This window comes from Mobula birostris, chromosome 4 (assembly GCF_030028105.1).
Source record: "Mobula birostris isolate sMobBir1 chromosome 4, sMobBir1.hap1, whole genome shotgun sequence".
Taxonomy (NCBI): domain Eukaryota; kingdom Metazoa; phylum Chordata; class Chondrichthyes; order Myliobatiformes; family Myliobatidae; genus Mobula; species Mobula birostris.
In genome coordinates, this window is record NC_092373.1 from 72,847,302 (window position 1) to 72,870,449 (window position 23,148).

At 39.0% G+C, this 23,148-nt stretch overlaps 1 protein-coding gene across 2 annotated transcripts in view; it reads left to right on the forward strand.

The window, feature by feature from the left end:
• Window positions 1-23,148, forward strand: part of LOC140196411 (GRB10-interacting GYF protein 2-like) — a 191,571-nt gene that overhangs the window by 78,350 nt on the left and 90,073 nt on the right. Inside the window, exons 9-11 of one of the 2 annotated variants that reach the window (XM_072255561.1) lie at window positions 17,483-17,659; window positions 19,253-19,452; window positions 21,786-21,927. In XM_072255561.1, coding sequence (XP_072111662.1) covers window positions 17,483-17,659; window positions 19,253-19,452; window positions 21,786-21,927 — 519 coding nt within the window. The remainder of the gene's footprint in view (window positions 1-17,482; window positions 17,660-19,252; window positions 19,453-21,785; window positions 21,928-23,148) is intronic. The other variant, XM_072255562.1, reaches the window with a different exon arrangement.

Here is a 23,148-nt window from a genome sequence, read left to right on the forward strand (position 1 = left end):
CATCATCTTGTTGCATCATTCCACTTCTATTAAGCTTCAGGTGATGGACCACTACCCTGACATTCTCCTTTAAAATGTCTTGATAAAATTTTGAATTCATTGTTCCCTCAACAATTGCAAGCTGTCCAGGCCCTGAGGCAGCAAAGCAGTCCCAAATTATGATGATCCTTTCACCATACTTCACAGTTAAGGTGAAGTTTTGGTGTTGGTATACAGTGCCCCTTTTTTTTCCAAACATAGTGTTGTGCATTTCTGTCAAAGAGTTCAACTTTTGTCTCATCTGCCCACAACATTGTCCCAGAAATGTTGCAGAACATCCAGGTGGTCTTTTGCAACCTTCCCGATGTGTAGCAATGTTTTTTTGAAAGAGCAGTGGTTTCCTCCATGGTGTCCTTCCATGAACACCATTCTTGTTCAGTATTTTTCTTATAGTGGACACATAAACAGGAGACTTTAGCAAGTTCTAGAGATTTATTCACTGTAACCCTTGAGTTCTTTTCCACCTCCTTCAGCATTGCACATTGTGATTTAATGTGATCTTTGCAGGACACCCAATCGTAGGGAGAGTAGCAACAGTACTGAGTTTCCTCCATTTGTAGACAGTTTCTCTTACTGTGGACCGCTGAACACTTGGGTATTTAAAAATGTTTTTGTAGCCTATTCTAGCTTCGTGCATCTCTACAATTCTTCTAAGGTTGTTTAGATTGAGGCCTTATTCATATAAACAGATCTTTCTTGAGAAGAGTAGGCTCTGTCAGTAACCTGACTTTCTGTGCCTTTTTAATAGGGCAGAGCACCTCTACAACCCACACTCCAATCGTGATTCTTTGATTGAAACGCTTGACTCCAAATAACTTTTGTAGAAGGCATTACCCCAGAGGTTCACATACCCTTTTGAACCTGGACTGTGATTGTTTAAATGACATGCTCAGTATTGACAAGAAGTACAATTGTTTGTTACTAATTTAGGCAGATTGTGTTTTGCCTAATATTGTGACTTAGATGAAGATCATACCACATTTTATGCTAATTAAGAAGAGTGAGAAGAGTTTAAAAGGAGACAGTTATTTCTTCAGCGGCTTGATCGGGGCACAACTGCGCAAGTGCGTACATGTCAGCCAGTGAGAACAACAAGAAGTACGCCGGGCAGCAGAGTAGAGGGAGACAGAGTTGGAAGGCTTTGTTTCAACAGGGCTTCAGAGATAATGGGTCGAGGTGAGATTGGTTATCTGTGTGGAATACAGACAGGAAGAATGTGTGTGAGACCGGAGTTCTGTGCTCGGTGTCAGATGTGGGAAGTCTGGGAGACTCCCAGCCTCTCAGGCGGCTACATCTGCGCCAGGTACATCGAGCTGGAGCTCCTTAGGGACTGTGTTCTCGTGAAACTAGAGATGCAGCTGGATGACCTTTGGTCAGGGAAAGTGAGGAGGTGACAGAGAGGAGCTAAAGGCAGGTAGTCACACCAGGGCCTGGGAAGACAGATAAGTGGGTAACAGTCAGGAGAGGGAAGGGCAGGAGTCAGAGACTAGACAGTACCCCTGTGGTTGTACCCCTTGACAATAAGTACTCCTGAGTACTGTTGGGGGGACAGCCTCCATGGGGGAAGCAACAGTAGCTGTGCCTCTGACACGGAGTCTGGCCCAGTGGCTTAGAAAGGTAGGGAAAGGAAGAGGATGGCAGCAGTGAAAGGGGACTCTATAGTTAGGGGGTCAGACAGGTGATTCTGTGGATGCAGGAAAGAAGCACGGGAAGTAGTTTGCCTCCCAGGCTATGTTTCCTCTAAGCTGTGTGCGTGTGTGCGCACACATGTTTTTCAACCAGCACCCAGATGAAATTAATGTGTGCACAAAAGGTTAGTTACCTAAAATAATGTAGTAATTAATAATTATACTTATTGAAAATAATCTTTTAGCTAAATGTTTCTGTTAACTAGTTGGTCGGTTTTTCAAATACCACAATGCAGGTCACTAATTTACGTCACCTGACCTTTCCTGTTCCGGTTTGTACAGCTGCATCACGGCGGCAGCCATCTTTGGTGGACAGTGTTCATATTGTAAAGTTTACAAAGATCTGTTTCAAATCCTGTAGATGGCTTACTAAGTTTTTATTGAATAAGATCAGTCAAATGACCCTGTGGCTAAATACTGTTACAAGAAATTGATAAACATCACATACAAAGTAGCTTTACAGGTTTTAAGTGATGTTCTTGATGAACTAGCTGCACTGTGCAAGATTCTGCAAAAGAGTGGCCTGACTCCAATTGATTCACTTCATTTTGCCCGATGCAAAATTAACAAGATAAGAAAGCAGTATCTGGGAGACAATGTTTCATGGAGTGACAAAGATAAAGTTTTGCTAAGCCAACAACATGAAAAGAACGTCACAGTAGATACAAACTCACTGTTGACTTTTATAAATAGTCTTTGTGTTCATTTAGAAGAAAGGTTTCCTGAAGATGAGGTACAGGAATGGTCAGCTTTTGATTTATCTGCAGTTGCAGATTGTGACTGCACATTTGGTGATGAACAAGTTAATGCCTTATGTCTAAAATATCATGATTTTCTAGCTGAAAATACTGTAATAGTTTAATGATTTCGAATTTTCTGTGCAAGAAAAAATTAAATCCAAGCTGATTTCAAACTTTGCTCAAATTGTGGTATTCGTACTTCAAAGCGAACAGCTTTGCAACCTTGCACAGTTGATGGACATTGGGGGAACCTTTCTTGCGTCTAGTGCGCACTGTGAGCGAGGTTTTAGCCTAATGAATCAACTCAAAAACAAGCTGAGAAACCGTTTAGGTGAATGTTATTTGGATATGTTAATGAAAATCAAAAGCTATCAATTGGATGGAAGTTCTATTAGTCTAGATAGTTTACAAAGAATGGCTAAATGTCAAAGACAGGAGAGAAAAAAAATAACTGAGTGACTTAAATCTGTATGGTATTGTTGTTCTGTGCAGCTTTATGTTAAATGTTTTGTAAACCTACATAAACTGTGCCATATGTGCATTCAGTGCGCACATACTTCTGTCACAGGAAAAAAATTTGCACAAAAGATTCTGGCGCACACTGACTACTAAAAAAATAGAGGGAATATTGCTTCCAGGTGCCAGGGTCCGGGATGTTTCACATCGCGTCCACAATATCCTGAAGTGGGAAAGTGAACCGCCAGATGTCGTGATACATATTGGTACCAACGACATAGGCAGGAAAAAGGAGGAGGTCCTGAAAGCAGACTACAGAGAGTTAGGAAGAAAGTTGAGAAGCAGGACCACAAAGGTAGTCATCTCGGGATTACTGCCTGTGGCACATGACAGTGAGTATAGGAGTAGAGTGAGGTGGGGGATAAATGTGTGGCTGTGGGATTGGAGCAGGGGGCAGGGATTCAGATTTCTGGATCATTGGGACCTCTTTTGGGGCAGGAGTGACCTATACTAAAAGGACAGGTTGTACTTGAATCCCAGGGGGACCAATATCCAGGCGGGGAGGTTTGCTAAGGCTATTGGAGAGAGTTTAAACTAGGATTGCTGGGGGGTGGGAACCAAACTGAAGAGATGGAGGAAGAGGCGGTTGGCTCACAAACAGAGAAAGCTTGGAGACAATGCGAGAGGGAGGATAGGCAGGTGATAGAGAAGGGGCGCACTCAGACCGAAGGTTTGAGATGTGTCCATTTTAATGCAAGGTGTATTATGAACAAAGCGGATGCGCATAGAGTGTGGATCAGTACTTGATGTTGTGGCCATTACAGAGACTTGGATGGCTCAGGGGCAGGAATGGTTACTTTGAGTGCCAGGTTTTAGATGTTTCAGATAGGTCAGGGAGGGAGGCAAAAGAGGTGGGGGCATGGCACTGTTGATCAGAGACAGTGTCACGGTTGCAGAAAAGGAGGAAGATATGGAGACATTGTCTATGGAGTCTCTGGGAGGAAGTTAGGAACAGGAAGTCAATAACTTCACTGGGTGTTTTTTATAGACCACCCTATAGTAACAGTGACATCAAGGAGCAGATAGGGAAACAGATTCTGGAAAGGTGTAATAATAGGGTTGTAGTGGTGGGACATTTTAATTTCCCAAATATCGATTGGCATCTCCCTAGAGCAAGTGGTTTAGATGGAGTGGTGTTTCTTAGGTGTGTTCAAGAGGGTTTCTTGACACAATATGTAGATAAGCCTTCAAGAGGAGAAGCTGTACTTGATCTGGTATTGGGAAATGAACCTGGTCAGGTGTCAGATCTCTCAGTGGGAGAGCATTTTGGAGATAGTGATCACAATATCTCCTTGACCATAGCATTGGAGAGGGATGGAAACAGACAAGTTAGGGAAGTGTTTAATTCGAGTAAGGGGAAATATGAGGCTATCAGGCAGAAACTTGGAAGCATAAATTGGGAACAGATATTCTCAGGGAAATGCGTAGCAGAAATGTGGCAAATGTTCAGGGGATATTTGCATGGCGTTCTGCATAGGTTGTTCCAGTGAGACAGGGAAAGGATGGTACAGGAACTGTTGTGTACAAAGGCTGTTGTAAATCTGGTCAAGAAGAAAAGAAGAGCTTAGGAAAGGTTCAAAAACTAGGTAATGATAGAGGTCTAGAAGAATATAAGGGTAACAGGAAGGAACTTAAGAAAGAAATTAGGAGCGCCAGAAAGGGCCAGGAGAAGGCCTTGGCGGACAGGATTAAGGAAACCTCCAAGGCATTCTACAAGTATGTGACGAGCAAGAGGATAAGACATGAGAGAATAGGACCAATCAAGTGTGACAGTGGAATAGTGTGTATGGAACCAGAGGAGATGGCAGAGGTACTTACTGAGTACTTTGCTTCAGTATTCACTGTGGAAAAGGATCTTGGCGATTATAGGGATGAGTTACAGCAGACTGAAAAGCTTGAGCATGTAGATATTAAGAAAGAGGATGTGCTGGAACTTCTGGAAGGCATCAAGTTGGATAAGTCACCGTGATGGGATGAGATGTACCCCAGGCTACTGTGGGAGGCGAGGGAGGAGTTTGCTGAGCTTCTGGCGATGATCTTTGCATCATCAGTGGGGACGGGAGAGGTTCCGGAGGATTACAGGGTTGCGGATGTTGTTCCATTTTTCAAGAGAGGGAATAGAGATAGCCCAGGAAATTATAGACCACTGAGTCCTACTTCAGTGGTTGGTAAGTTGATGGAGAAGAACCTGAGAGGCAGGATTTATGAACATTTGGAAAGGCATACTATGATTAGGAATAGTCAGCATGGCTTTGTCAAAGGCAGGTCGTGCCTTACGAGCCTGATTGAATTTTTTGAGGATGTGACTAAACACATTGATGAAGGTAGAGCCGTAGATGTATATGGATTTCAGCAGGCATTTGACAAGGTACCCCGTGCAAGGCTTATTGACAAGGTGAGGAGGCATGGGATCCAAGGGGACATTGCTTTGGGGATCCAGAATTGGTTTGACCACAGAAGGCAAGAAGTGGTTCTAGATGGGTCATATTCTGCATGGAGGTCGGTGACCAGTAGTGTGCCTCAGGGATCTGTTCTGGGACCCCTATTCTTTGTGATTTTTATAAATGACCTGGATGAGGAAGTGGAGGGAAGGGTTAGTAAATTTGCTGATGACACAAAGGTTGGGGATGTTGTGGATATTATGGAGGGCTGTCAGAGGTTACAGTGGGACATTATAGGAGGCAAAACTGGGCTGAGAAGTGTCAGATGGAGTTCAACCCAGATAAGTGTGAGGTGGTTCATTTTGGTTGGTCAAATATGATGGCAGAATATGGTATTAATGGTAAAGACTCTTGTCTTTGTGGAGGATCAGAAGATTCTTGGGGTCTGAGTCCATAGGACACTCAAAGCTACTGCGCAGGTTGACTCTGGTTAAGAAAGCATAGAGGTCTTTATCAATCGTGGGATTGAATTTTCTAGATGGAATCCACTTACACTTTAGTTAGCTGGTCAAATTCATGCAGTTAAAATGATTTTACCAAAATTTTTATATGTATTTCAAAATATTCCTGTTTTTCTAACTAAGAAGTTTTTTGATGAGGTTGATTCTATTATTTCATGTTTTGTTTGGAATAATAAAAGACCAAGAATTGGAAAATATAATTTACAAAAATTAAAAAAGAATGGAGGTCTTGCATTGCCTAATTTAAGAATGTATTATTGGGCCGTTAATGTACGTTAAGCGTGTTCTTGGTTATATTGGACCGATAAAAATGACCGACCACCATGGACTGATCTGGAATTGAAAGCTGTGAAACAATTTTACTTAACTTCGTTATAAGGAGCTTCTTTACCTGTACAACTAGCCAAAATTTCTATTCTAAATATAAACCCTATGATTAAGCAGTCATTACGAATTTGGTATCAGTTTCGTAAGTTTTTTAATCTTAAAAAATTTAACCTTCTTAGTTTAATTTATCAAAACTATTTAAATCTTCTTAGTGATCCTATCCTTTTCTCTTTGGAGGAATAAAAGAGTTTATTCCTTCATGGATCTGTTTCAAGAAGGCCAATTAATGTCCTTTGAGAAATTACTAACCAAATATTCTCTCTCATACTCACACTTTTTACAATATCTTGGGGTCAGACATTTCTTACAAGAATATTTAAGTAATTTTCCATATATACAAGATTCTGACCTGTTAGACATTATTTTAAAAATGAACCCTTTAGTGAAAGGTTTCATTGGGAAAATTTATAATTTACTATTACAACAGGATAATTATCCTTAAGATTAAGCAAGATTGGGAAAGGGAGCTTAACATGACCTTGATAACTGAGTCCTCCTTCAATCCTTTTACTAATTTCATAGAATGAAAACATAAAGCAAAAATACAAGTAGCAGGAGATACATTGTTACATTTAAAATGAGTAATTGTAAAACCAAATAGTAAAAATTAACAAAGCTCCCAATCATGCAGAATAATAATGAATAATACAAAGCAAAAAAAAATGAAGAAAAATCGTGAAAAAGAAAAAAAAACAAACCCCATCCCCCCAAAAAAACTAAACAGAATTAGTCAACTAAAGTAAAAGACTTGGGCAATACTAACAACTTGAAAATGGGAAAGAAAAAAACCTTAGTGTCGACGACTCCACTCCTCTCAACCAACAGTACAGAAAGATAAAACAAGTTTGGAAATGGTCAAATTACATCAAATGAAAATGCTGAATGAATGGCTTCCAAGTTTTTTCAAATCTAATGGAAGGGTCATAAACCGCACTTCCAAATTCAAACATACCATAGTTTGTGAAAACCAATGAAATACCGTAGGAGGGTTAATCTCTTTCCAATTCAGCAAAATTGATCATCTAGCCATTAGAGTAAGAAATGCAATCATCCTACGTGCTAAAGAGGTTAGATAATTTGAATCTATCATTGGTAATCCAAAGATAGCAGTAATTGGATGAGGTTGTAAGTCTATATTCAAAACCGTTGAAATAATGTCAAAAATGTCTTTCCAGTATTTTTCCAACAAAGGAAATGACCAAAACATGTGAGTTAAAGAAGCTATCTCGGAATGACATCTATCAATAGGATTTATATAAGAATAATAACGAGATAGTTTGTCTTTAGACATATGAGCCCTGTGTACTCCTTTAAACTGTATCAACCATGTTTAGTATATATAGAGGATAAATTAACCAATTGAAGAATTTTTTCCCATTTTTCAATCGGTATAATAATGTTAAGTTCACTTTCCCAGTCAGCTTTAATTTTATTGGAAACATCAGGACATAAATTCATAATTATATATAATTGCTACAACACTTTACTGAGAGAGATTTAAATCTAAAATTTTTTCCAAAGTGTTCATTGGATATGGGTGTGGAAAATTAGGAGAAACAGTAATTAAAAAGTTTCTAATCTGTAGATATCTTAAAAAAGTGAGATCTGGGTAAGTTATATTTATTAGAAAGTTGATCAAAAGACATGAAACAATTATCCAGAGATAGATCACGGAAACATATTATACCTTTGGTTTTCCAATCAAAGTAAGCTTGATCCATAGTGGAAGGTTGAAAAAGGAAATTAGATATAATAGAACTTGCTAAAATAAATTGATTAAACCCAAAAAATCTTCGAAATTGAAACCATATACATAAAGTATGCTTAACTATTGGATTATTCATTTGTTTATACAATTTGGAAGAAGTGAAAGGAAGCGAAGTTCCTAAAACCGAACCCAAGGAAAACCCTTGAAATGAATTACATTCAAGATTTACCCACTGTGGATTTAAAGATACATCCAAATCTCATAACCAAAATTTTAAATATCGAATATTAATTGCCCAATAATAGAATCTGAAATTCGGGAGCGCAAGCCCCACCTCCTTTTTAGATTTCTGTAAATACCTTTTACCTAACCTAGGATTTTTATTTTGCCATATATGAGGATATTTTTGAGTCTACATTATCGAAAAAACATTTTGGGATAAAAATTGGAACCGATTGAAATACATATAAAAATTTGGGCAAAATGATCGTCTTAATAGCATTAATCTGACCAATCAAAGACAAAGAGATTGGCAACCATTTGGTAAACAAAAGTTTAATCTGATCAATTAAAGGTAAAAAATTAGCTTTAAATAAATCTTTATACTTTTTCATAATTGTTATCCCTAAATATATAAATGAATCAGTAACCAATTTAAATGGCAAACGTCCATAAGTAGGTACCTGCTTATTTAGGGGGAATAATTCACTCTTATTAAGATTCAATTTGTAACCAGAAAAATCGCTAAATTGAGCCAACAAATCTAGAATAGCAGGAATTGACTTCTCCGGATTAGAGATGTATAATAACAAATCATCTGTATATAGTGATAATTTATGTGTTTTGTTTCCACGGGTAATACCAAAAATATTGGGCGAGTCACGGATAGCAATTGCTAAAGGTTCAAGGGCGATATTGAAAAGTAAAGGACTAAGGGGACATCCTTGCCTAGTACCACGAAAAAGACGAAAAAAAGGAGATCTATGATTATTAGTACAAACCGAGGCTGCCGGGGAGTAATATAACAATTTAATCCAAGATATAAATGTCAGACTAAGATTAAATTTCTCAAGAACATTAAATAAATAAGGCCATTCGACTCTGTCAAAGGCTTTCTCAGCATCTAGTGAGATAATACATTCCAGGGTAGTAAGTGAGGGAGTATAAACAATATTCATTAACCTAATATTAAAGGATGAATAACGATTTTTAATAAATCCGGTTTGATCCATATATATATATATCCATATATACCTTCTCTAACCTGGTTGCTAGAATTTTTGAAAAAATTTTTGAATCTACATTCAAAAGAGCTATCAAAAGAGTATGATGCACAATCAGTAGGATCTTTATTCTTTTTAAGGATTAAGGAGATAGAGGCTTTGTAAAATGATTGTGGTAATTTACCTAAACTGATTGCTTCTTTGAATATTCTAGACAACCTTGGAGAGAGAATGGAGGAAAAAAATTTTTAAAAATTCCACTGTAAACCCGTCCGACCGGGTGCTGTACCAGAATTCAATGATGAGATTGCGGTTATTATTTCTTCCTCTGTAATGGGACTTTCAGATACTGAGTCCTGACGAAGGGTCTCGGCCTGAGACGTCGACTGTACCTCTTCCTAGAGATGCTGCCTGGCCTGCTGCATTCACCAGCAACTTTGATGTGTGTTGCTTGAATTTCCAGCATCTGCAGAATTCCTCGTGTTTGCGTTGATAACAGAAGAATTTTGAAGTTGGTTAACTCTTCTTCGATTTGTGCCAGTCACTCTCTAATTCAATTTAAAATTGTACATTGTTATAATTTGACAAAGGAGAGACTGTCTAAAATAATTCCTAATGTTAATAGTGTGGTAAATGTAAAACTGAGACAGCTATATTGACACATATGTTTTGGTCGTGTTCTGTATTGGAAGTTTTGGAAATCTATTTTTTCTACAATTTCTAAAGCTTTAAAAAGTTTGCAACCTAATAAATTGACAGTATTGTTCGGTATAGTCCCTCAATATATTCATAATGTTTCTATATCTGACCAATATGTAACTGCATTTGCCACACTATTGGCTAGAAGGGCTATTTTATTAAAATGGAAAGATGCTTCTGCTCCCACTTTGATACAGTGGTTTTCCCAGGTGATGGAGAAAATCAGAAGTCGAACTTTTGATCCTTGATTTGACTTTGAGAAAAGGTGGGAATCTTTTGCCCACTACTATCATTTGATTTGAGTTAATTAAGATGGTCCCCTTCTGATTCTTGGGTAAATGGATTTGGTTGGCGGATTGATGTCTTTCCTTTATGGAAGCTTGTATGGCGTATAGCTCCGAGTCTGTGCCTCAAATGTTTTTTTTTTTTGTTTGGGGTTTTTTTTAGTTAGCAGGGGTTCTTTTTCCTCCTCTCTCTTTTCCAAGAAAAAAATAGCTTTAGCATTTTGTTTTGTTTTATTATTATTGAAATATTGTTTAACTTGGTTGATAGTTTAACTCTTATTGTACATACTGATATGTCGACTTGATTACTTCAGTGTTTTTTTTTTGTTGTTGATTTTCAATAATAATTAATAAAAAATTTAAAAAGAAAGAGTTTAGGAGCCGAGAAGTAATGTTGCAGCTATGTAGGACCTTGGTCAGATCCCACTTGCTCAGTTCTCGTCACCTAAATATAGGAAGGATGTGGAAACCATAGAAAGGGTGCAGAGGAGATTTACAAGGATGTTGCCTGGATTGGGGAGCATGCCTTAAAAGAATAGGTTGAATGAACTTGGCCTTTTTTCCTTATAGCGACAGAGGATGAGGGGTGACCTGATAGAGGTGTATAAGATGATGAGAGGCATTGATCATGTGGATAGTCAAAGGCTTTTTCCCAGGGCTGAAATGGCTAGCACGAGAGGGCGCAGTTTTAAGGTGCTTGGAAGTAGGTACAGAGGAGATGTCAGGGGTAAGTTTTTTATGCAGAGAGTGGTCAGTATGTGGAATAGGCTGCCACGATGGTGGTGAAAGCAGATATGATAGGGTCTTTTAAGACACTCTTGGATAGGTACATGCTCAGAAGATAGGCTCAGAACAATAGAGGGCTACGGGTAACCCTAGGTAATTTCTAAGGTAATGACATGTTCAGCACAGCTTTGTGGGCCAAAAGGGCCTGTATTGTGATGTTGGTTTTCTATGTTTCTAATTAATGTAGAAAGCCAGGTAATTGCAAAGGGTTTGCAAACTTTTTCTTAAAACTGCATATAATGAAGCATGAAGAACTAAAAATTCAGAAACTGAGATGTTAGCAGTTCAAAAGTATTCATCCCCCTTCATTGAACCTCCTCTTGCAGATATTACAGCCAGTAGTCTTTTTGGATTAGTCTCTATTAATTGGATAGGTAACATGATGGATCAAGATTTGTCCATTCATCCTTACAAAATTGCTCAAGCTGTGCCAGGTTAGTTGGGGGAGAGGTGCTGCACATCAATCTTAAGGGTTTGCCAGAGATGTTTGATCAGGTTAAGGTCAGGACTCTGAGTGGGCCACTATAAGGCATCAGTTTTCTTCATTTGAAGTCACTCCATGGTGCTCTGGCAGTGTGTGTTCGGTCTTTGTCTTGAAAGACAAAGTTCCTCCCTGAGTTAAGGTATCTGGCAGAGGCCAGAATCTCTGTATTTAATAGCATTCATCTTCTGATCAATCCTGATGAGATTTCCAGTCCCTGCTGCTGAAAAGCATCTCCATAGCATGATACTACCTCCACCATACTTTAACAGTAGGGATGGTGTTACCTGGCTGATCTGCAGTATTAGATTTACACCACATGCACTGCTTAGTATTGACGCCAAAAAGTTCTGCTGAAGTTTCACCTGACCACAAGACCTTCTTCCATATCTTTACAGTACCTTCTATGTGATGCTTTGCAAAGTTTTTATGGTCAAGGATATGCTTTTTTTAGGCCACAGCTTCTTCCTTGCCATGCTTCCATAAATATCCTTTTTTGTGCAAGGCCTTAGTGATTGTGGAGCCTGCAAGGGCTTAGGGATTGTGGCACCATGAACTTCATCTCCAGTTGCAGCTACTGACTTCTACAGCTCACTCGAGTTTAGTTGCCTCTTATGATTGTCATTCTTATCTGGTGACTAGTTTTAGAGGGGTGGTGTGACCTAGGCAGTGTGGCTATGCTTTCATATTTTTTTTCACTTTTTCACAATGACTGCACTGAGCTCCAAAGTATGTTCAGAGTCTTTGAGTTGGTCTTGTACCCTTCCCCAGATTTGTGTTTCTCTATTGTCATTAGAACATAGTACATAGAATAATACAGCACATTACAGGCCCTTCGGCCCACAATGTTGTGCTGACCCTCAAACCCTGCCTCCCATATAACCCCCCACCTTAAATTCTTCCATATACCTGTCTAGTAGTCTCTTAAACTTCACTAGTGTATCTGCCTCCACCACTGACTCAGGCAGTGCATTCCACGCACCGACCACTTTCTGAGTAAAAAAACCTTCCTGTAATATCCCCCTTGAAATTCCCACCCCTTTCCTTAAAGCCATGTCCTCTTGTATTGAGCAGTGGTGCCCTTGGGGAAGAGGTGCTGGCTATTCACTCTATCTATTCCTCTTATTATCTTGTACACCCCTGTCATGTCTCCTCTCATCCTCCTTCTCTCCAAAGAGTAAAGCCCTAGCTCCCTTAATCTCTGATCATAATGCATACTTTCTAAGCCAGGCAGCATCCTGGTAAATCTCCTCTGAACCCTTTCCAATGCTTCCACATCCTTCCTCTGGTGAGGCAACCAGAACTGGACACATTACTCCCAATTGTGGCCTAACCAGAGTTTTGTAGAGCTGCATCATTACATCGCGACTCTTAAACTCTATCTCTCGACTTATGAAAGCTAACACCCCATAAGCTTTCTTAACCACCCTATCTACCTGTGAGGCAACTTTCAGGGATCTGTGGACATGTACCCCCGGATCCTTCTGTTCCTCCACACTACCAAGTATCCTACCATTTACTTGGTACTTTGCCTTGGAGTTTGTCCTTCCAAAATGTACCATCTCACACTTCTCCAGGTTGAACTCCATCTGCCACTTCTCAGCCCCCTTCTGCATCCTATCAATGTCTCTCTGCAATCTTCGCCAATCCTCTACACTATCTACAACACCACCAACCTTTGTGTCGTCTGCAAACTTGCCAACCCACCCCTCTACCCTCACATCCAGGTCATTAATAAAAATCACGAAAAGTAGAGGTCCCAGAACAGATCCTTGTGGGACACTAGTCACAATCCTCCAATCTGAATGTACTCCCTCCACCACAACCCTCTGCCTTCTGCAGGCAAGCCAATTCTGAATCCACCTGGCCAAACTTCCCTGGATTCCATGCCTTCTGACTTTCTGAATAAGCCTACCGTGTGGAACTTTGTCAAATGCCTTACTAAAATCCATGTAGATCACATCCACTGCACTACCCTCATCTATATGCCTGGTCACCACCTCAAATATCTCTATCAGGCTTGTTAGACACGATCTGCCCTTCACAAAGCCATGCTGACTGTCCCTGATCAGACTGTGATTCTCTAAATGCCCATAGATCCTACTTCTGAGAATCTTCTCCAACAGCTTTCCCACCACAGACGTAAGGCACACTGGTCTATAATTACACGGACTATCCCTACTACCTTTTTTGAACAGGGGGACAACATTCGCCTCCCTCCAATCCTCCGGTACCATGCCCGTGGACAACGAGGACATAAAGATCCTAGCCAGAGGCTCAGCAATCTCTTCCCTTGCCTCATGGAGCAGCCTGGGGAATATTCCATCAGGCCCCAGGGACTTATCTGTCCTAATGTATTTTAATAACTCTAACACCTCTTCTCCCTTATTATCAACATGCTCCAGAACATCAACCTTACTCATATTGTCCTCACCATCATCAAGTTCCCTCTCATTGGTGAATACCGAAGAGAAGTATTCATTGAGGACCTCGCTCACTTCCACAGCCTCCAGGCACATCTTCCTACCTTTATCTCTAATTGGTCCTACCTTCACTCCTGTCATCCTTTTGTTCTTCACATAATTGAAGAATGCCTTGGGGTTTTCCTTTACCCTACTCGCCAAGGCCTTTTCATGCCCCCTTCTTGCTCTTCTCAGCCCTTTCTTAAGCTCCTTGCTTCCGTATATTCCTCAATAGACCCATCTGATCCTTGCTTCCTAAACCTCATGTATGCTGCCTTCTTCCACCTCACTTGTCACCCATGGTTCTTTCACCCTACCATTCTTTATCTTCTTCACCGGGACAGATATATCCCTAACATCCTGCAAGAGATCTCTATACATCGAGCATATGTCCAGAGTACGTTTCCCTGCAAAAACATCATCCCATTTCACACCCGCAAGTTCTAGCCTTGTAGCCTCATAATTTGCAGTTCCCCAATTAAAAATTTTCCTGTCCTCTCTGATTCTATCCTTTTCCATGATAATGCTAAAGGCCAGGGAGCGGTGGTCACTGTCCCCGAGATGCTCACCCACTGAGAGATCTGTGACCTGACCCGGTTCATTTCCTAGTACTAGATCTAGTATGGCCTTCCCCCTAGTCCACATACTGTGACAGGAATCCATCCTGGACACACTTAACAAACTCTGCCCCATCTAAACACTTGGATCTAATCAGGTGCCAATCAATATGAGGGAAATTAAAGTCGCCCATGATCACAACCCTGTTATTTTTGCACCTTTCCAAAATCTGCCTCCCAATCTGCTCCTCTGTATCTCTGCTGCTACCAGGGGGCCTATAGAATACCCCCAGTAGGGTAACTGCTCCCTTCCTGTTCTTGACTTCCACCCACACTGACTCAAAAGAGGATCCTGCTACATTACCCACCCTTTCTGTAGCTGTAATAGTATACCTGATCAGTAATGCCACTCCTCCTCCCCTCCCCCTCCCCATCTCTTTTAAAGCATTGAAATCCGGGAATATTGAGAATCCATTCCAGCCCTGGTGCCAACCAAGTCTCTGTAATGGCCACTACATCATAATTCCATGTATGTATCCAAGCTGTCAGTTCATCACCTTTGTTCCTGATGCTTCTTGCATTGAGGTACATATACCTCAGCCCTTCTGCCTTACTACCTTTACACCGTTTATTCTGCTTCTCTTTCCTCAAAGCCTTTCTATATGTTAGATCTGGCTTTACTCCATGTACTACTTTCACTGCTCTATTGCTCTGGGTCCCATACCCCTTGCAAATTAGTTTAAACTCTCCCGAACCATCCTAGCAAACCTATCTGCAAGGATATTGCTCCCCCTCGGGTTCAGGTGCAACCCATCCAATCTGTACAGGTCCCACCTTCCCCAGAAGAGATCCCAATGATCCAAAAATCTAAAACCCTGCTCCCTGCACCAACTCCTCAGCCACGCATTCAACTGCCATCTCCTCCAATTCTTACCATCACTGTCACACAGCACTGGCAGCAATCCTGGATTTTTGATCTCTGACATTTCCTGTCATTTCCCTGAATGCTCTTTTATTTTCCATTTGGTTTGGCCTGTTGAAAATCTACCATATTGTTGGACCTTATAGAGAGAGGTATTTATTATGAATTCTTTGAAAACAGGTGATCCTCCGATTTTCTACATCAACAAATTGGGTGAGTTGGTAAGGTAATATTGCATCTAAGTGTAGTATTTACAAAGGAATTGAATATTTTTTCCAACAATTTTGGTTTTTAAGTTTTAGTAAATCATTGACAGGTTTTGGATTTTTTCTTTTGATTTGAAATGATGCACAATGTTTTGTAGGTTAGCTCAAAAATTCTACTTCAATATATCTTAAATATGAAAATGAGACAGAATGTGAAAATCGTTGTGGGAGCCAAATACTTTTTCAAGATATTGTATGTGAGGTCACCTCAGAATTGTCTGATGTGCAGAACCTGTATGCACATCACCTGGGAGCTTTCCTAGCACCTTGTGGAATTTTTTATTTGTGACATCATGTCAGTGATCAAAAAGTATTTTGGAATTCAGAGGTTTCTGGAATTATGAATTTTGGATAGTGGGTGCTCAACCTGTATCAGAAGGCATACATCCAAGGTGAATGGATAAGTTCAAAGGGCATATGCAGCAGCAAGTGTTTTACACAGTAGTGGGTGTCTGGAATGCATTTCCATGAGTGGTGATGAAGTTAAATACCATGCCTAGATAGGCAGATGAAGGGTAAAGATATTGTGAAAGCAGAAACGATGAGTTAGGTATTTAAATGCTAGTTTCATTAGTTAGGCTGAAGGACGTGATCCTGTATTGGTCTTTGTTCTCCATTTTTGAAAATTTGCTGCTCTCTCCTATCACTGCTATTATTTCTGATATACTAAATACTTATAAATGCTTCAAGCAGTGTGATAGCATCTTTTATTGCTGCATGACTCCAACCAAGTGCATTCTAGCCTTGCCCCCTCAAAGATCATTTTCTAGCATGATATCTTTCTTAAACTGCTGCTTGTTCCCTAGGTTTGCTGAACATCTGGTAGCCTGGTTTATTAAGTGCATAGTTGTACTCTTTCGTTAAACCTCTTTTTAAGGACTGCTTCTGTTGTGTTCCTACACTACTGATTTTTCATGCAGCTCATCAATCTTGCTTATTGAATCATGCATTTATATATTATACATAGTTCTATTTTGTCCATCTCATGGTTTTATTGTCTCCTCCCATCCACAGTTTTACCACTTCCTGATTATCCAACTGGTAGCTCTCAATTTTCTGTGGTTACTTCTACGGTTTCATACTGTTGCTCACCCCCCAATCGTTATACTGTAAATTCCACCCACAGATTCACTAGCAAGCCAACCCATGTCCATCCGCATCTAGCATCAGCAGACGCCTCCAGCTCCAGAACTGGTCCCAATGGCCCATATATCTGAAACCTTCCTCCCGCACCATGTTTTTAGTTAAACATTAATCTTCCATGCCTGTCTATTTTTTAATTCTTACTAGAACATTGTGTCTCAGGACTCTCATGGTATTTTTATAAGTAATTTTTTTTCCAAATGAAAGTAAATCAATGCTGTCTCTTCCACAGATTACTGAAATTATTACACTGAGTCTTGAAGGCTAAGTACTGTGGTTTTGCTGTTCTGGATCAATATGAAATGGCTTGTTGATCTTCACAGAGGCGAATCACTTTAGAGTCCTCCAAAAGACATTGAATTACTATTTCTTCCCTTGTCAGTTCTTACAATTTATCTGCTTAATTTAATTTCTCTAACTCTTCAATTGTTTGCTCTTCCCTGTAATCTTTCAAATGTCTCTATTGTGGCAACCAGAAGCTATATTTTGAGTATTCTGAACCATTATGAAAACTAATTCATGTAAAAATTGTGTCCATCGATCATTAATGTGGCTCTTCTGTATCTGGTAGACCACAATAGCATTCAATAATATTGCTAGTTTATATTTCATATTGAGGATCACTTTGTTATGAAATACTTTGCATGTAAGTGAACTGAGGAAATATTTTTAATTCTAGGGAGACCAACTTTTGAAGAAATGGGGACATCATCCACAAGAAAACATGAATTTACTCGCTCTGAGAGTGAGAACTGGCGGGTTTGCAGAGATGAACAGAATGGTGAGGATGATGATGGAGGTTGGCGTTTAGCAGGTCCTCGTCGAGAAGGTGATAGATGGCAACCACATAGTCCAGGTGTGAGAGCTGAATAAGTTTCTTGGCCTGCTAATGGTAAAGGTTTGGCTGCTGTCTGTCATGTTGTACTGAACACATAAAGGAACTTTGGCTTAATGTCAGTCATGGTTTGGAAAAAGAGATTGAAATTGTGGCCCGGAGAAAAGATGCATATTGTTGTAAATAATGGAATAAATTTTAAGGTAGTCCTTTAAAATTAGTAAACTTAACTAGTAACAGCTTGAATAGTGAAAATAGAAGGCTGTTCTATTGTTAAGTTCAGTATGGGAATGATAAACTGAGTTGATTATCTTAAAGGAAGTTGATAGAAACAGTGTCTGATTCTACTTATCTTTTGCAATCAAATTTTTTATACTTATTGCAAGAAAGTTTAATAGGTCATGTTGATTGGCTCAGTTATACTAGCTTTCTTAACATAGGGTGCTATACCTTGCTTGTCACACATTTGGAACTTCAAATTTATAATACAAGTTTCCAAGGAGTTGTAGTGCGTTTCCAGAGTTGTGCCTGTAGATGGTGCTGTATTGTCACGACAGATTGATCCAGCTGAATTCCTGTTGGAATTCATCATTACATTGTGAAGCTAACAGCATCTTTTGGAGTTCACACATGCACTGTTAAACACAGATCCAAACAACAGTAAGTTTCTTCACAGCGTTTTCCTGGAGATATTAATGAAGTGATTAACTTCAAATATTTGAAACCTATAAAATACCCTGAAGCATAATGGTTTGTTGCATGAGACATAAATAGGGTTTTTAATTTTTTACTAAATTATATTACTACTTACCTCAATCTTGAGTGTTTCAAAATATTTTGTAATGTTTTTGATATTTAAATTCCTACTTCCTGTCTTTAGAATAATAAAAAAGAATAATAAAATTGAAGTATTACAGTATATTGACATATCTACCTGATGTAAATTCATCATCTTTAAGTGGAGAAATTAGTGATTTCCACAGTTGAATTTGATGAACGAGATTCCAAAATTGGCTACCATTTTTATGTTAACAGCATTCAGCTGGGTTCGTTGATAGTTTCAACAATGAAAAGAGAAAGAGAAGCACTTATTAAAATAAATTTGAATGAACATTGAAAATCTTGAGCTGAATTCTCATAGCAGTTTCTGTGTTTATAGATTATCAGCCATGTTTTTTAAACAGTTCTTGACTCTAATAAAGACATTTTCATAAAACCTGTGGGGTAAAGTAAATATGTAGAAATGTATAAATAGTTAAAGTGGTGAAATAAGTGACAGATAAACACACTCACCCTTATTTTGACACCTATGATATATCTCTTGTCAACAAATGAATTTTGTTTAGTTGATTAATATACTCTACAGTTTGATTTTCTTCTCTCAAAACATAGTATATGCATGGATTATCATCACAGATCAGAAATTACTTTAAACCAAAATCTTTATTCCAAACTGGAGTACTAAAGCCATTGCTCCTAATCTGTTGTGATTAATTACTACTTGGATTTTTTAAGACTTTTTATTTTGCCTCTTTTATTATCATTTTGAGAATTTACATTGTTTTTAGCATTAATTTGTGTTCAAACTTTTTAACAGATGGGCTTGTTCTACAGGTTGGAGAGAAGCTACAGAGCGCAGGAGACGGTTTGAATTTGATTACAGAGATAGAGATGATGAACGAAGTTATAGACGTGTGCGCTCAGGTAGCAGTGGTGTGGATGATGAAAAGGACAGTTTGCCAGAGTGGTGTCTAGAGGATGCAGACGAAGAGATGGGGACATTTGATTCTTCAGGCGCATTTATGTCCTTAAAGGTAGGGAAATTCTAATACACAATTTTTAACTTTGAGCTTTCTGGAATGATGGGTATTGTTATTCAAGTTACTACTTTCAGTGTCTAGATTTTTATTAGCTTCCAAATAATGTAGATCTGATTGAAGCCTCTGCATCTTAATGCCTGATGACACCCACATGTGGATAAAAATTACTTCTGGGCTATTGACTTTCATTGTACTCTGAGTAAGCTATTCTATAAACTTGCAGTCAATGTAATTAACTGGTTTGGGGCTAATTTAGCAAAATTTTAAAAAAGAAAGTAATGGTGTTTACTTGTTTTTTGAGGTAGTAGTTGAGGGATATTGTTAGGTAGAAAGTTGGCTGCAGTTGATCTGCCATTTCTGATCTGGAGTACTTGTAATTAACAGTTATTATCTATTGTAATGCTTATGTCTTCTAGTACTGGAAAATTATGATGCAGTTGAAAGATAATATTTTACATAAAATAAGAAGCAGTTAAGTTTGATTGAGGCCCTCAGGACTGTGTGACGTGCCAAGGGATATTTTTTGGCTAAATACTTAGAGTTGTTGAAGTGGTGCCTGGTGGCCAAGAGAGAAATTCCACAGTAGAAATGAGATGAATGATCAGATATTGTATTCATGTAGGTTGAAGTCACACTTTAGCCAACGTATTAGGCCAATTCTCTTAGTGTTACATGATTTTATTCCCATTTGAATAAAGCAGGCAGCAGATTGGCATAGCTGGTCAAGGTGCTAACTTGCAGTGATAGAAAGACAGGTTCATTCCTAACCTTGGGTGATGTCCGTGTGGAGTTTTGGAATTCTATGACTGTATGGGTTTCTTCCAGACGTTCCCAGACACCTTTTGATTTGCTCTTGGAGTTCTGGTATTTAATTGGTTGGTTAAGTTTCTGGTTCATTATGACCTGTATCTCTCTCTCTCCTTACCTCCATCCCAGTTGTTGACTATAGATATTGCTGCTTTATATGATTTCTGGAATGAATTTAAATTATTTAAGAAATTTGCTAAACATGTTTAAGCAAAGATATAGTTCAAGAACATTTCTGCTGAAGTCTTGGGTTAAGGTTGACCCTTCAAAAATGACTCTAATCTTTATTCTAATCCTACACAAAACCCAATTTATTTTCCCTAGATCCCTATCTAGATTCTACTACTCATCTCCACACTAGGGGCATGTTATAGTGGCCAAATAACCTGACAAGCTCCATATCTTTGGGATGTATAAGAAAATCAGAGCAGCCAGAGAAGCCAGGGTGGTCATTGGAAGAATGTGTAGACACCACACTTACAGAACTGTAGATGAAGATTAAACCAAGATTTCTAAAATTTTAGCCTCACCTGGATTCCATTGATAAATAAAAAGGTATGTTGCTATTTGGGATTTGAATAGGGAAGGTCATGGGTTAAAGAGATGTTGAAGCTTGGTGAGAGTTGCTGTTAGTATTGAGTCATAGTAAAGTGATGGAAGAGTGGACATTCAGATGAGCCATGAAAGGTTAGGTAAACAAGCTGCTCAATTGCAATGCAAGTTGAATGGATTGCACCAAATATTTTATGTTCTCTGGACTTCTGGAAATGTAGGAATTAGTGGATGGGCAGGTGTTCAAAGACCATCTTTTTTGAACACTGAAATTATGTTGATATTCATGAGATTTGCTGGATAATTCAGCTGTTTGATGAGTGCTCACATTGGTGTGAGCTCGAAGTTGGTCTTTGGAAAAGCCCAAACTAGATGATGATTGTAGATCTATTTCTTGAAGTGTATTGGTGAATGGTGAATCTGTGGAATTCTTTGCCACAGGTAGTTATGGAGGCCGTCTTGATAGACATTGATAGATTCTTGATTGGTCAGAATATAAAGGGATTTGAGGAGAAGGCGGGATATTGGGGCTGAGAGGAAAAGTGAATCAGCCATGAAGAAATGGTGGAGCAGATATGATGGGGCAAATGGCCTAATTCTGTTCCTATATCTTGTGGTCTTATAAATTAGGCATAATTTTTGTGATGACCAATTTGTATGCACTTACGAAGGTAGATGGTCCGTTGATTAATATCTCATCTGGAAGATAACGCTAAAAATGATCTTTGATTACTGTCAGTCAGTATTAAGTGCCTAGCTTTCCAAAGATGGACATAAATATACAGGTTCCTCACTTAGTTCTGCTTCTGATCAGATTCCTCAAGTGAAAATGTTTGTAGCAGGTTAATAAAAGGATTTCAAAATCTGTGCAATATAATTCTGTCAACATAAAATTTCTTTGTTTTATGTGTTTTAATTGTTAACAAAAGTTTTTAACTGCATATATTCTTTACCTTATGGCTTTATAGAAGACTCCCAAAGAACCTATTCCTGAGGAGCAGGAATTAGATTTTAAGCAGATAGAGGATGGAGGAGAAAGATCAAACTCAGAGGAAAGTGAAAAAGAAGCTAAGGAACCTGATAAGAATGCCAAAAAAGAGACTGATGAAGGTATATTATCAAGTTCTTCAGTATAAAAAGATATGACCCTCAAGTATTTCAATTGATTTTCTTGTCAGTTTCCTTCTTGTTTAAGGTACAGGATTTAAAATTGTTTAATGTTTCCTGTACATAAGTGTAAAGGAGAATGAAATGATTGTTACTTCAGATTGGCTGTGGCACAAAAAAAGCAAGATAAAGAATGCAATAATAAAAAAAAACAAATACAAATACATAAGCTAGCTTTTCTACATAGATTAATTGTATATCCATAAAGTGATACTTAGCTATACATAAGGTGACTGACAGAAATCAATAAAATTATGGTGGAGATATTGATCAGCCTAACTACTTGTGGATATCGACCTTATTCTGGTGGTCCTGGCATAGATGCTGCATAGTCTCCTCCTTGTGAGAGTGGGACAAACAGTTCTTGAACAGGGCAGGTGGGATGTTACTGGCCCTCTTCCAGCACCTTTCTGTGCATATGTTCTTGATGGCGGTTAAGCTGGTGCCAACAATGCGTAGGGAAGTTTTGACTACCCATTGTAGAGCCATCATGTCTGCCAGTGATGCAGCTTGTGAAGACACACTCTGCTGTGTACCTGTAGAACGACATGGGTATAGATATGCAAAGCCCAGCCTCCTTTGAAAGTAGAGACTGGTGAGCTTTCCTAACCGTGTAGGATGTGTTCTGGGACCATGAGAAGTGGTGTGTGATGTGAGCTCCTAGGAGATTGAAGCTGCTTGCAGTTTCCACTGCTGTGCTGTCGATGTAAAAGGGGGTATGAGTTTTCCTGAATTTGATAACCATCTCCTTTGTCTTGTTGACATTCAGGAAGAAGTTATTTGCTGGGCACCAGGCCTTAAACTTTTTCACCTTATCTCTGTAGACAGTTTTGTTGTTGTTGATGAGCCCAACCCTTGTCATATCACAGGCGAACTTGACCATGTAATTGCTCGTGTGTTTGGTTGTACTCCCTTCATAAAGATTTTGGCATCTGTACCTATAGATTTGGGGATATTTTCACAGGTGCCCCGGCCAAAGTAACCTTTATCTAGCAATTAGGCTGATTTAATCCTTAACCACCATCTTCACATGCGTACTACTGGCAAAGTTCTCTGGAGGGCAGTGGCTTTTTTCATACTAATTTGGCTGACAAAAGATAATTTGTCACAGACTGCGTGAATCACAGATTTTCTAGATCTGTATGTCAAATAAATTCGCTGGTT